General features: G+C 42.9%; 1 protein-coding gene across 1 annotated transcript in view; it reads left to right on the forward strand.

Moving 5' to 3' along the window:
* The window catches only part of LOC121534963 (parafibromin-like), a 73,933-nt gene extending 59,934 nt beyond the window's left edge, over window positions 1-13,999 (forward strand). The window contains exons 14-17 of the mRNA XM_041841604.2: window positions 7,988-8,149; window positions 10,086-10,186; window positions 10,453-10,594; window positions 11,060-13,999. Of these exons, the coding sequence (XP_041697538.1) occupies window positions 7,988-8,149; window positions 10,086-10,186; window positions 10,453-10,594; window positions 11,060-11,096 (442 nt within the window). The 3' untranslated portion in view covers window positions 11,097-13,999. The remainder of the gene's footprint in view (window positions 1-7,987; window positions 8,150-10,085; window positions 10,187-10,452; window positions 10,595-11,059) is intronic.
* The last annotated feature ends 276 nt before the right edge of the window (window positions 14,000-14,275 follow it).

Raw genomic sequence — 14,275 nt, forward strand, 5'->3', positions numbered from 1 at the left:
CAGGCAGAGAGCCCTGAGGGCAGAATACAGGGCCCAGCTACCCACCCTCTGCTCTGTGAACACATGACAGCTCCTCATAAACATTGCTACCATAGCTGCACATACAGTGGGGAGAACAAGTATTTGCTACACTGCCGATTTTGCAGGTTTTCCTACTTACAAAGCATGTAGAGGTCTGTCATTTTTATCATAGGTACACTTCAACTGTGAGACGTAATCTAAAACAAAAATCCAGAAAATCACATTGTATGATTTTTAAGTAATTCATTTGCATTTTATTGCATGACATAAGTATTTGATACATCAGAAAAGCAGAACTTAATATTTGGTACAGGAACCTTTGTTTGCAATTACAGAGATCATACGTTTCCTGTAGGTCTTGACCAGGTTTGCACACACTGCAGCAGGGATTTTGGCCCACTCCTCCATACAGACCTTCTCCAGATCCTTCAGGTTTCGGGGCTGTCGCTGGGCAATACGGACTTGCAGCTCCCTCCAAAGATGTTCTATTGGGTTCAGGTCTGGAGACTGGCTAGGCCACTCCAGGACCTTGAGATGCTTCTTACGGAGCCACTCCTTAGTTGCCCTGGCTGTGTGTTTCGGGTCGTTGTCATGCTGGAAGACCCAGCCACGACCCATCTTCAATGCTCTTACTGAGGGAAGGAGGTTGTTGGCCAAGATCTCGCGATACATGGCCCCATCCATCCTCCCCTCAATACGGTGCAGTCGTCCTGTCCCCTTTGCAGAAAAGCATCCCCAAAGAATGATGTTTCCACCTCCATGCTTCACAGTTGGGATGGTGTTCTTGGGGTTGTACTCATCCTTCTTCTTCCTCCAAACACGGCGAGTGGAGTTTAGACCAAAAAGCTCTATTTTTGTCTCATCAGACCACATGACCTTCTCCCATTCCTCCTCTGGATCATCCAGATGGTCATTGGCAAACTTCAGACGGGCCTGGACATGCACTGGCTTGAGCAGGGGGACCTTGCGTGCGCTGCAGGATTTTAATCCATGACGGCATAGTGTGTTACTAATGGTTTTCTTTGAGACTGTGGTCCCAGCTCTCTTCAGGTCATTGACCAGGTCCTGCCGTGTAGTTCTGGGCTGATCCCTCACCTTCCTCATGATCATTGATGCCCCACAAGGTGAGATCTTGCATGGAGCCCCAGACCGAGGCTGATTGACCGTCATCTTGAACTTCTTCCATTTTCTAATAATTACGCCAACAGTTGTTGCCTTCTCACCAAGCTGCTTGCCTATTGTCCTGTAGCCCATCCCAGCCTTGTGCAGGTCTACAATTTTATCCCTGATGTCCTTACACAGCTCTCTGGTCTTGGCCATTGTGGAGAGGTTGGAGTCTGTTTGATTGAGTGTGTGGACAGGTGTCTTTTATACAGGTAACGAGTTTAAACAGGTGCAGTTAATACAGGTAATGAGTGGAGAACAGGAGGGCTTCTTAAAGAAAAACTAACAGGTCTGTGAGAGCCGGAATTCTTACTGGTTGGTAGGTGATCAAATACTTATGTCATGCAATAAAATGCAAATGAATTACTTAAAAATCATACAATGTGATTTTCTGGATTTTTGTTTTAGATTCAGTCTCTCACAGTTGAAGTGTACCTATGATAAAAATTACAGACCTCTACATGCTTTGTAAGTAGGAAAACCTGCAAAATCGGCAGTGTATCAAATACTTGTTCTCCCCACTGTAGCTAGTTGCATTTAATAATAGGATTTTCATTAGGAGAAAATTAGCGTTTCTTATTGGCCTTATCGTCAGAGAATAAACATAGAGGTCCAAAAACGTTCTCCAATAGAAATCCCCGATCACACTTGTAGGCGATGTCATGACAATGTTAGCAAGCTAAGCTCATGGGCAGAAATGCGTCATTGGGTCTAACGGTCATGTTGACCCGAACTGCCTATGTGCAGGCCGTCAAATCAAAGGCACTCTTTCAAAATAAAGCAGTTGCTGTTCTTTTGGACGGTTGTAGTAATGACATGTTCAGCTACTTAAAGGAAATGATTGTGGACTACAGGAAAAAAAAGAGGACTGAGCACGCCCCCATTCTCATCGACGGGGCTGTAGTGGAACAGGTTGAGAGCTTCAAGTTCCTTGGTGTCCACATCACCAACAAACTATCATGGTCCAAACACACCAAGACAGTCGTGAAGAGGGCACGACAAAGCCTATTCCCCCTCAGGAGACTGAAAAGATTTGGCATGGGTCCTCAGATCCTCAAAAAGTTCTACAGCTGCACCATCGAGAGCATCCTGACTGGTTGCATCACCGCCTGGTGTACGGCCCAGTACATCACTGGTGCCAAGCTTCCTGCCATCCAGGACCTCTATACCATGCGGTGTCAGAGGAAGGTCCTAAAAATTGTCAGACTCCAGCCACCCTAGTCATAGACTGTTCTCCCTGCTACCGCACGGCAACTGGTACCGCTAGTGCCAAGTCTAGGTCCAAAAGGCTTCTTAACAGCTTCTACCCCCAAGCCATAAGACTCCTAAACAGCTAATCATGGCTACCCGGACTATTTGCAAACCGCTCTTACCCTAAAAGGACATAATTTTAACAATTTCAGTGTTATTCAAACCTTGTAGTGTGAAGAAAAAAAAATATATATATATACAGTGAGGGGAAAAAAGTATTTGATCCCCTGCTGATTTTGTACCTTTGCCCACTGACAAAGAAATGATCAGTCTATAATTTTAATGTTAGGTTTATTTAAACAGTGAGAGACAGAATAACAACAAAAAAATCCAGAAAAACGCATGTAAAAAATGTTATAAATTGATTTGCATTTTAATGAGGGAAATAAGTATTTGACCCCCTCTCAATCAGAAAGATTTCTGGCTCCCAGGTGTCTTTTATACAGGTAACGAGCTGAGATTAGGAGCACACTCTTAAAGGGAGTGCTCCTAATCTCAGTTTGTTACCTGTATAAAAGACACCTGTCCACAGAAGCAATCAATCAATCAGATTCCAAACTCTCCACCATGGCCAAGACCAAAGAGCTCTCCAAGGATGTCAGGGACAAGATTGTAGACCTACACAAGGCTGGAATGGGCTACAAGACCATCACCAAGCAGCTTGGTGAGAAGGTGACAACAGTTGGTGCGATTATTCGCAAATGGAAGAAACACAAATTAACTGTCAATCTCCCTCGGCCTGGGGCTCCATGCAAGCTCTCACCTCGTGGAGTTGCAATGATCATGAGAACGGTGAGGAAACAGCCCAGAACTACACAGGAGGATCTTGTCAATGATCTCAAGGCAGCTGGGACCATAGTCACCAAGAAAACAATTGGTAACACACTACGCCGTGAACCACTGAAATCCTGCAGCGCCCGCAAGGTCCCCCTGGTCTAGAAAGCACATATATAGGCCTGTCTGAAGTTTGCCAATGAACATCTGAATGATTCAGAGGAGAACTGGGTGAAAGTGTTGTGGTCAGATGAGACCAAAATGGAGTTCTTTGGCATCAACTCAACTCGCCGTGTTTGGAGGAGGAGGAATGCTGCCTATGACCCCAAGAACACCATTCCCACCGTCAAACATGGAGGTGGAAACATTATGCTTTGGGGGTGTTTTTCTGCTAAGGGGACAGGACAACTTCACTGCATCAAAGGGACGATGGACGGGGCCATGTACCGTCAAATCTTGGGTGAGAACCTCCTTCCCTCAGCCAGGGCATTGAAAATGGGTCGTGGATGGATATTCCAGCATGACAATGACCCAAAACACACGGCCAAGGCAACAAAGGAGTGGCTCAAGAAGAAGCACATTAAGGTCCTGGAGTGGCCTAGCCAGTCTCCAGACCTTAATCCCATAGAAAATCTGGAGCTGGAGCTGAAGGTTCGAGTTGCCAAACGTTAGCCTCAACCTTAATGACTTGGAGAAGATCTGCAAAGAGGAGTGGGACAAAATCCCTCCTGAGATGTGTGCAAACCTGGTGGCCAGATACAAGAAACGTCTGACCTCTGATTGCCAACAAGGGTTTTGCCACCAAGTACTAAGTCATGTTTTGCAGAGGGGTCAAATACCTATTTCCCTCATTTAAAATGCAAATCAATTTATAACATTTTTGACATGTGCTTTTCTGGATTTTTTTGTTGTTATTCTGTCTCTCACTGTTTAAATAAACCTACCATTAAAATTATAGACTGATAATTTCTTTGTCAGTGGGCAAACGTACAAAATCAACAGGGGATCAAATACTTTTTTCCCTTACTGTATATACACTGCTCAAAAAAATTAAGGGAACACTAAAATAACACATCCTAGATCTGAATGAATCTAATCTTATTAAATACTTTTTTCTTTACATAGTTGAATGTGCTGACAACAAAATCACACAAAAATTATCAGTGGAAATCAAATGTATCAACCCATGGAGGTCTGGATTTAGAGTCACCCTCAAAATTAAAGTGGAAAACCACACTACAGGCTGATCCAACTTTGATGTAATGTCCTTAAAACAAGTCAAAATGAGGCTCAGTAGTGTGTGTGGCCTCCACGTGCCTGTATGACCTCCCTACAACGCCTAGGCATGCTCCTGATGGGGTGGCAGATGGTCTCCTGAGGGATCTCCTCCCAGACCTGGACTAAAGCATCCGCCAACTCCTGGACAGTCTGTGGTGCAACGTGGCGTTGGTGGATGGAGCGAGACATGATGTTCCAGATGTGCTCAATTGGATTCAGGTCTGGGGAACGGGCGGGCCAGTCCATAGCATCAATGCCTTCCTCTTGCAGGAACTGCTGACACACTCCAGCCACATGAGGTCTAGAATTGTCTTGCATTAGGAGGAACCCAGGGCCAATCGCACCAGCATATGGTCTCGCAAGGGGTCTGAGGATCTCATCTCGGTACCTAATGGCAGTCAGGCTACCTCTGGCGAGCACATGGAGGGCTGTGCGGCCCCCCAAAGAAATGCCACCCCACACCATGACTGACCCACCGCCAAACCGGTCATGCTGGAGGATGTTGCAGGCAGCAGAACGTTCTCCACGGCGTCTCCAGACTCTGTCACGTCTGTCACATGTGCTCAGTGTGAACCTGCTTTCATCTGTGAAGAGCACAGGGCGCCAGTGGCGAATTTGCCAATCTTGGTGTTCTCTGGCAAATGCCAAACGTCCTGCACGGTGTTGGGCTGTAAGCACAACCCCCCACCTGTGGACGTCGGGCCCTCATACCACCCTCATGGAGTCTGTTTCTGACCGTTTGAGCAGACACATGCACATTTGTGGCCTGCTGGAGGTCATTTTGCAGGGCTCTGGCAGTGCTCCTCCTTGCACAAAGGCGGAGGTAGCAGTCCTGCTGCTGGGTTGTTGCCCCCTCCTACGGCCTCCTCCACGTCTCCTGATGTACTGGCCTGTCTCCTGGTAGCGCCTCCATGCTCTGGACACTACACTGACAGACACAGCAAACCTTCTTGCCACAGCTCGCATTGATGTGCCATCCTGGATGAGCTGCACTACCTGAGCCACTTGTGTGGGTTGTAGACTCCGTCTCATGCTACCACTAGAGTGAAAGCACCGCCAACATTCAAAAGTGACCAAAACATCAGCCAGGAAGCATAGGAACTGAGAAGTGGTCTGTGGTCACCACCTGCAAAACCAGTCCTTTATTGGGGGTGTCTTGCTAATTGCCTATAATTTCCACCTGTTGTCTATTCCATTTGCACAACAGCATGTGAAATTTATTGTCAATCAGTGTTTCTTCCTAAGTGGACAGTTTGATTTCACAGAAGTGTGATTGACTTGGAGTTACATTGTGTTGTTTAAGTGGTCCCTTAATTTTTTTGAGCAGTGTATATACAGTACCAGACAAAAGTTTATCTTGAATCTACTCATTCAAGGGGTTTTCTTGATTTTTACTATTTTCTACATTGTACAATAATAGTGAAGACATCAAAACTATGAAATAACACATGGAATCATGTAGTAAACAAAAGTGTTAAACAAATCAAAATATATTTTAGATTCTTTAAAGTAGCCACCCTTTGCCTTTGACAGCTTTACACAATCTTGGCATTCTCTCAACCAGCTTCATGAGGAATGCTTTCAAACAGTCTAGAAGGTGTTCCCACATATGCTGAGCACTTGTTGGCTGCTTTTCCTTCACTCTGCGGTCCAACTCATCCCAAACCATCTCAATTGGGTTGAGGTCGGGTGATTGTGGAAACCAGGTCATCTGATGCAGTACTCATCACTCTCCTTCTTCGTCAAATAGCCCTTACACAGCCTGGAGGTGTGTTGGTCATGATAGTCCCACTAAGCGCAAACCAGATGGGATGGCGTATCGCTGCAGAATGCTGTGGTAGCCATGCTGGTTAAGTGTACCTTGAATTCTAAATAAATCACTAACAGTGTCACCAGCAAAGCACCCCCACACCACCACCTCCATGCTTCACGGTGGGAACCACACATGCAGCGATCATCCGTTCACCTACTCTGCGTCTCACAAAGACACGGCGGTTGGAACCAAAAATTGCAAATTTGGACTCCAGACCAAAGGACACATTTCCACTGGTCTAATGTCCGTTGCTCGTGTTTCTTGGCCCAAGCAAGTCTCTTCTTATTATTGGTGTCCTTTAGTACTGGTTTCTTTGCAGACATTCGACCATGAAGGCCTGATTCACGCCGTCTCCTCTGAACAGTTGATGTTGAGATGTCTGTTACTTGAACTCTGTGAAGCATTTATTTGGGCTGCAATTTCTGAGGCTGGTAACTCTGAGCTTATCCTCTGCAGCAGAGGTGACTCTGGGTCTTCCATTCCTGTGGCGGTCCTCATGAGAGCCAGTTTCATAGCGCTTGATGGTTTTTGCAACTGCACTTGAAAAACTTTCAAAGTTCTTGAAATCTCCGTATTGACTGACCTACATGTCTTAAAGTAATGATGGACTGTCGTTTCTCTTTGCTTATTTGAGCTGTTCTTGCCATAATATGGACTTGGCTTTTTACCGAATAGGGCTATCTTCTGTATACCAACTATCTTGTCACAACACAATTAAACGCATTACGAAGTAAAGAAATTCCACAAATTAACTTTAAGAAGGCACACCTGTTCATTGAAATGCATTCCAGGTGACTACCTCATGAAGCTGGTTTAGAGAATGTCGATTGTGAAAAGCTGTCGTCAAGGCAAAGGGTGGCTACTTTAAAGAATCTCAAATATAATATATATATATATTGATTTGTTTAACACTTGGATACTACATGATTCCATATGTGTTATTTCATAGTTTTGATGTCTTCACTATTTATTCTACATAAAATAGTAAAAATCAAGAAAAACCCTGGAATGAGTAGGTGTCCAAACTTTGACTGGTACAGTGCATTCGGAAAGTATTCAGACCCCTTGACTTTTTCCACATTTTGTTATGTTACAGCCTTATTCTAAAATGGATTCAATTTTTTTTATTTTTTTCATCAATCTACACAAAATACCCCATAATGACAAAGCAAAAACAAGTTTTTAGACATTTTGCAATAAGTATTCAGACCCTTTACTCAGTACTTGTTGAAGCACCTTTGGCAGCAATTACAGCCTCAAGTCTTCTTGGGTATGTCGCTAGAAGCTTGGCACACCTGTATTTGGGGAGATTATTCCACTCTTCTCTGCAGATCCTCTCAAGCTCTGTCAGGTTGGATGGGGAGCGTTGCTGCACAGCTATGTTCAGGTCTCTCCAGAGATGTTCGATGGGGTTCAAGTCCGGGCTCTGGCTGTGCAACTCAAGGACATTCAGAGACTTGTCCCGAAGCCACTCCTGCGTTGTCTTGGCTGTGTGCTTAGGGTCATTGCCCCAGTCTGAGGTCCTGAGCAGGTTTTCATCAAGGATCTCGCTGTACTCGTAGTCACAGTTATTTTTTTTGCCTTGCACGCCATTCTAAAGAACTGTTGCTAACAGTAATGCATTCTTGATGGAGGTTTTGTATCGTATGCATTAGCCATTACTCGCCTCCCTCCCCTCTCCGTAAGGTTTGTAACGCCGGAGGAGAAGAAGAAGCAGGGCATCCAGCGGGACAACGAGGTGCTGCTCCAGAGACGCAAGGACCAGATCCAGCCCGGGGGGGCCACGCTCAGCGTCACCGTGCCCTACAGGGTCATCGACCAGCCCCTCAAACTAGCTCCGCAGGACTGGTGAGTCACCACCACCGTACATGACCATTTGGCATCTTCAATACATACATTCCACTTCGTATCATTGACCGTCACCAGGACCGTACATGACCCTACTACATAACCATTTATGAACTTCCATACATACACTCCGCTTAGAACTGGCGAGTCTCCAGGACCATACATGATGATACATGACCACATTATGAACATACATGACTGTTCATGATCTTCCATATATACAGTGCTTTCAGAAAGTATTCACACCCCTCAACTTTTTCCACATTTTGTTGTTACAGCCTGAATTAAAAATTGAGATTTTTTTCACTGGCCTATACTCAATTCCACTTTGTCATTATGGAGTATTATGTTTTCCAAATTTTTTACAAAATAATTACAAATGAATAGCTGAAATGTCTTGTCAATAAGTATTCAACCTCTTTGTTATGGCAAGCATACATTGTGCTTAACTAGTCACATAATAAGTTGCATGGACTCACTGTGTGCAATAATGGTGTTTAACATGTTTTTGAATGACTACCTCATCTCTGTAGCCCACACATACAATTATCTGTAAGGTCCCTCAGTCGAGCAGTGAATTTCAAACAGATTGAACCACAAAGACCAGAGAGGTATTCCAATTCCTCGCAAAGAAAGGCACCTATTGGTAGATAAAAAAAATAAAAAAAAGCAGACATTGAATATCCCTTTGAGCATTGTAAAGTTATTAATTATACTTTGGAAGGCGTATTCATACACCCAGTCACTACAAAGATACAGGCATCCTTCCTAACTGTTGCTGTAGAGGAGGAAACCGCTCAGGGATTTCACCATGAAGCTAATGGTGACTTTAAAACAGTTACGAGTTTAATGGCTGCGATAGGAGAAAACTGAGGATGGATCAACAACATTGTAGTTACTCCACAATACTAACCTAATTGACAATGAAAAGGAAGCCTGTACAGAAGAAAAATATTCCAAAACATGCATCCTGTTTGCAACAATGCACTAAAGTAATACTGCAAAAAAATGTGGCAAATCAATTAACTTTTTGTCCTGAATACAAAGTGTTATATTTGGGGCAAATCCAATACAACACATTATTGAGTACCACTCAACATTTTCAAGCATAATGGTGGCTGATCATGTTATGGGTATGCTTGTAATCGTTAAGGACTGGGGAGTTTTTCAGGATAAAAAATAAACTAAATGGAGCTAAGCACAGGCGAAATCCAAGAGGAAAAACCAGGTTGTCTGCTTTCCACCAGACACTGGAAGATGAATTCACCTTTCAGCAGGACAATAACCTAAAACACAAGGCCAAATATGCATTGGAGTTGCTTACCAAGAAGACAGTGAATGTTCCTGAGTGGCCGAGTTACAGCTTTGACTTAAATATACTTGAAAATCTATGGCAACACCTGAAAATGGTTGTCTAGCCATGATCAACAACCAATTTGACAGAGCTTGAAGAATTTTGAAATGAATAATGGGCAAATGTTGCACAATCCAGGCATGGAATGCTCTTAGAGAGCAATATGTGATTGTTCATGAGTGTGTGTAGACACAATAGTACTACATGATCGACAGTACCTGACGATATTGTGTTAATGGCCGGCTGTACATGTCAGTACTTGACCCTACATCCACATACTACTACACCACTTTAGCAACCCTCCCCTCAAAACATGCCCCATGGCCACAAATGACTATACATCCTCTCTAAATCTGGCTTAGAATGTGACGATTGTGCAAATTGTACTCCCATTTTACTGTACCACACATAAAAACATATTGTAAAGTGGTTATCCCACTGGCTATAAGGTGAATGCACCAATTTGTAAGTCGCTCTGGATAAGAGCGTCTGCTAAATGACGTAAATGTAATGCAAAACGGTCTCATTTTGTATGAATTGTTTTTGCAGTAGAGGTTGATGTTGACTGTGTGTGTTGTGCAGGGATCGCGTGGTGGCCGTGTTTGTGCAAGGCCCTGCCTGGCAGTTCAAGGGCTGGCCTTGGCTGCTGCCTGACGGATCTCCTGTGGACATTTTCGCTAAAAGTGAGATTCCTCCCACTTGCTCTTATACATACAGGGGTTGCACTTTACTTTCGACGATGTAATTGAATGTCGTTCTTGTTACAGATAACTAGTTACCCAGTTATTTCAAACTGTAAAGTGCCACCCATACAGTTCTTTGGCTCCAAACCTGTGATACCTTAAGATGGACTTAAGTTAATGTATTTGAGCTAACCTGTCCAACCCATGTCTCGAAACGAGTATTGGTCCTACCTAATTGACTGTGTGTGGCTGTGGTCGCCCTGCAGTCCGAGCCTTCCATCTGAAGTATGACGAGCAGAAGATGGACCCCAATGTGCAGAAGTGGGACGTGACCGTGCTGGAGCTGAGCCACCACAAGCGCCATCTGGACCGGCCCATGTTCCTGAAGTTCTGGGAGACCCTCGACAGGTGTGTTTTGATAGCATATTTGTGCACATGTATGTTCGTGACGCAATGGGGTCGATACCAAGCCCACCTATACTTTGTTAGGGACCCTCGTCTCCCTTCCCTCTTTCTATACTGGTCTATCTTTTCAATGAAATTACTTGAAAAATACTTCAGAAAACATATTTAAAATTCATTCTGGAAGTGCACTGAATTCCAATTATCTTCAATTGGGAAAATGTGTTATTGGAATTTGATTAACTTTCCGAATTGAAATGGAATTGACCCCAACCCTGGTAGATACGTTTTATTGTATGTGTTAGCACTCGTGTACATTGAGTTAAATAATAATCTATCTGTAAAAGTGTATACTTCATATACTCTGGGGTTATAGAAAGATTTGGGATTTATATTTGAATGGGGTGACAGTAGAATGCATGAGCTCCTTCTGACCACATATGACATCTTCTTTTCCTGTTCCCTCTACAGATACATGGTGAAACACAAGTCGCACCTGAGGTTCTGAGCCTGGAACGTGGCCTCCTTCCTCCACAGGTCCCGCCCCAAACCTAGCCCTCCTCCTCCCCACCAGGACTACTACTAGAAGAGAAAGGACACACACGGGCCCACAACACCCCCCCACAAGTACTTTGGGGACCCAGAATAGACCCCTGTGTTCAGATGCAGTCCTTCAGGAAAATACCTTCTACCTGTTTTTCATAGATAGAAGCAGCAGGCACAGTATGTCACTCTAGACATTGGGAAGGGGAGGTTGGAGCTTCCCATGTTTTTTTCAAGTTCTTATGTACAAAACAATATACCAAAACTATATTTTCTAACAGCATAGCGTTTTACTGTGGAGACAGAGATTGAAGAGCGAGTGAGATGGAGAGAGCGGAAGGGGGATGGATAGATGGAGGTGGGGAAAACAACTTCCCATATTATTTCCTTTGTGAAATGGATCTTATAAATTCCATGTGAAACATGAGCTGGATAAGAAGCCCTTTGGAAATCTGGTGGTACAAATAAAAATCACTGCTGGGAATAAGGGATACGAGACCTCAGTCAGTTTCATTTTCCAATGTTTTTACTTCCTTACGAAAGGAACATTTGTGTCTACTTTTTTCCTAGCTGCGTCTGAAATGGCACCCCATTTCCTAAATAGTGCACTACAGTGCTCTATGAAGGGAATAGGGTGCCATTTGGGACAGAATCCTAGTGTGAAAGAGCGTAGGTATGCAGTCTTATAGCCAAGGAGCATCTGAGCGATGTTCCAATGCGATCCAAATGTGATGATAAATATAAGAGCCAAACTTTCTGAACAGACTTTGAAGATCAAATAAGCTAGTCTCTTATTCTTGATGCATTACAAAGCTATTTATGATTCAGTGATTTAGATTGGTACAAATTTTCCAGACAGTAAATCCCGCGTTTTTTTATTTTATTTTTTGCAACTGCACACCACTTTTGTTACTATGTGAAGATGTATAGTGTTTTTTTTTTGTGGTGGGGGGTGTGGGTGGGGGGGAGGGGTGCAAATGAAAGGAATGTTGACGACATTGCTTTATTTTGATGTGTTCACAGTGCAAATGGATAATAAAAGTTGGTAGAGGGGGAAAAGTGTCTTGTCTGTGTTGCAGTTTAAATCTCCTTTGGCTTTCTTTCCCATGCAGAGTTGGGTTTCTATTTGGACCAGGAGTTTTTCCTGCCCTCATGATCTTATCAGGAAAAACTGTGGGTACTACAGTAGTTATTCCTGGTAAGGTCATAACGATAGGAAAACTTCCTATAAACACAAATACAGCAAAAACATAAGGTTTTTCATTGAGCTGTTTTTTTTCTTCCATTAGGTCAGAGGATGAGTGAGTCTATCAGTTACTTTTACCCATTGTACATTTTCTGTTATAAAACTGACGATTGTATTTTTGATTTAAATTATGAATTATAGGTGTAACTGTTAGGCTACTGTTGCTTCATGCGTTGTATGCGTGTACTTACTGTCACTCTGGGTAGCTACTTCCCATACCGTTACCGGTGCTTGCCAAGCGGGAGCAAAGGGCACTGTGTTCCGGTTGTTGCCGTAGTAGACTATGTATTACAGTATTAAGGTGACATCTAGATGGTTATCAATATTAGTTATTTATTGTGTAGGCTTCTATCCTACTTTAAATACAATCATGTGAGAGAAAATGGCCACGTAGCTAACGTTACCACCGCACAGGCGACACGACCATGAATTATACCCAGTAGGAAACACTTCAAATCGGCAGGCACAACTCCGGAGCGTTGAGTACTGATCGCCGGGTTATTGACAAGTGCATCAGCCACTAGTAAATAACCCGTCTTGAGAGGCAACAAATCGGCCCAATTAGCTGATTCGCTTTCCATACACTCACTTATTTCGACTCGCCCGTTCTCCGGCCGCCATATTGGGATGCAGATACCCCCTCCTCGAATATAATCTAGCTAGCTAGCTAGGTCAATTAAGGCTGCAGTGCATTCGCTTTCTCATCCTACGGTTACAAATAACAACTCCAGTCAGAATATTAAGTAGGAGCCTACCTGTTGGCTCGTGGTCGTTGTATCTTATCCTTCTCATTTAACTTAGAATTATGTCATTTTAATTCCATTCTACATTGATTAGATATCTCCTAACATTTGCCACACACTGAGGCTCTATGCCTGTAGCCTATTGCCGCTTTGATTACTTATGATTGGCCAACAACAAGCTACACGCGCCACGAACCACTTGTGAAAAGCAAAGACCAGCTGCACAGGAAATTCTTCTGGAATGCATTTATTACTGAAATTGAATGGAAGAATGCTTGGTTGCTCCTTCACAAATGTTGTATATCAAATAAAGTAAAATAAATTCACTTTAAAATCTTGCACAAAATGTACCCTTGCAATAACTTGTCTAAATTCATGGACTTCGAGGACATATGCCTTTTCTGTGATAAAGAAGGGGAAACTATTATACACATTTTTTATGAGTGTGACTCTGAAGTGAAGTATCTACATTTTTTATTTCATTAATAAGACCCATGTATTTACAATGAAATATGTAATATGTTATTATTCAAATGAAAATAAAAATACTGAATTAGTCGTTAATTTCTTAATTCTCTGGTAAATTTTATACACAAAAACAAATATTTGAAGTCTGTCCCCAAATGCAATATATTTTTTACATGAAATCCAATATTTAATAAACTCTCGAATTAATCAATAACAAAAAAACAACACTATTCCTACAACTCTATCATAGGTTTGTACATTTATAACCCCTGACCTTATTTTATTTTTGGTACTTTAACTTTTGAAACTCAATTCATGTGTAGTGGTTTTATTATTTTACTTCAATGTTATTTTATGTTTCTTCAGATAAAATATGTGTAGTGATGTCCTATGTTTTTTTGTTATTGTATTGTAATTTGAAATGTAATAAAATAAAAAATACAATAAAAAGAGCAGCAGCATAAATGATACCATTTCTCTCTCTCTTGGCCCTTCCAGACAAGTCAGTAAAAATGAAGCATACCCGAGACCCATGACGATCATATCAGTTCTGACCCAGACCCGTGACATTGTTTAGAATTCTGGATCTGGACCCGCTAGGATCCCGGGTCTGAGGTATTCAGGTTCAGGTGGATCCTTGATGACCTCTAGTTTCCACCAAACGGACTTGTTGCAGAGGTAAATCAG

The sequence above is a fragment of the Coregonus clupeaformis genome, chromosome 21, assembly GCF_020615455.1.
Source record: "Coregonus clupeaformis isolate EN_2021a chromosome 21, ASM2061545v1, whole genome shotgun sequence".
Lineage (NCBI taxonomy): Eukaryota > Metazoa > Chordata > Actinopteri > Salmoniformes > Salmonidae > Coregonus > Coregonus clupeaformis.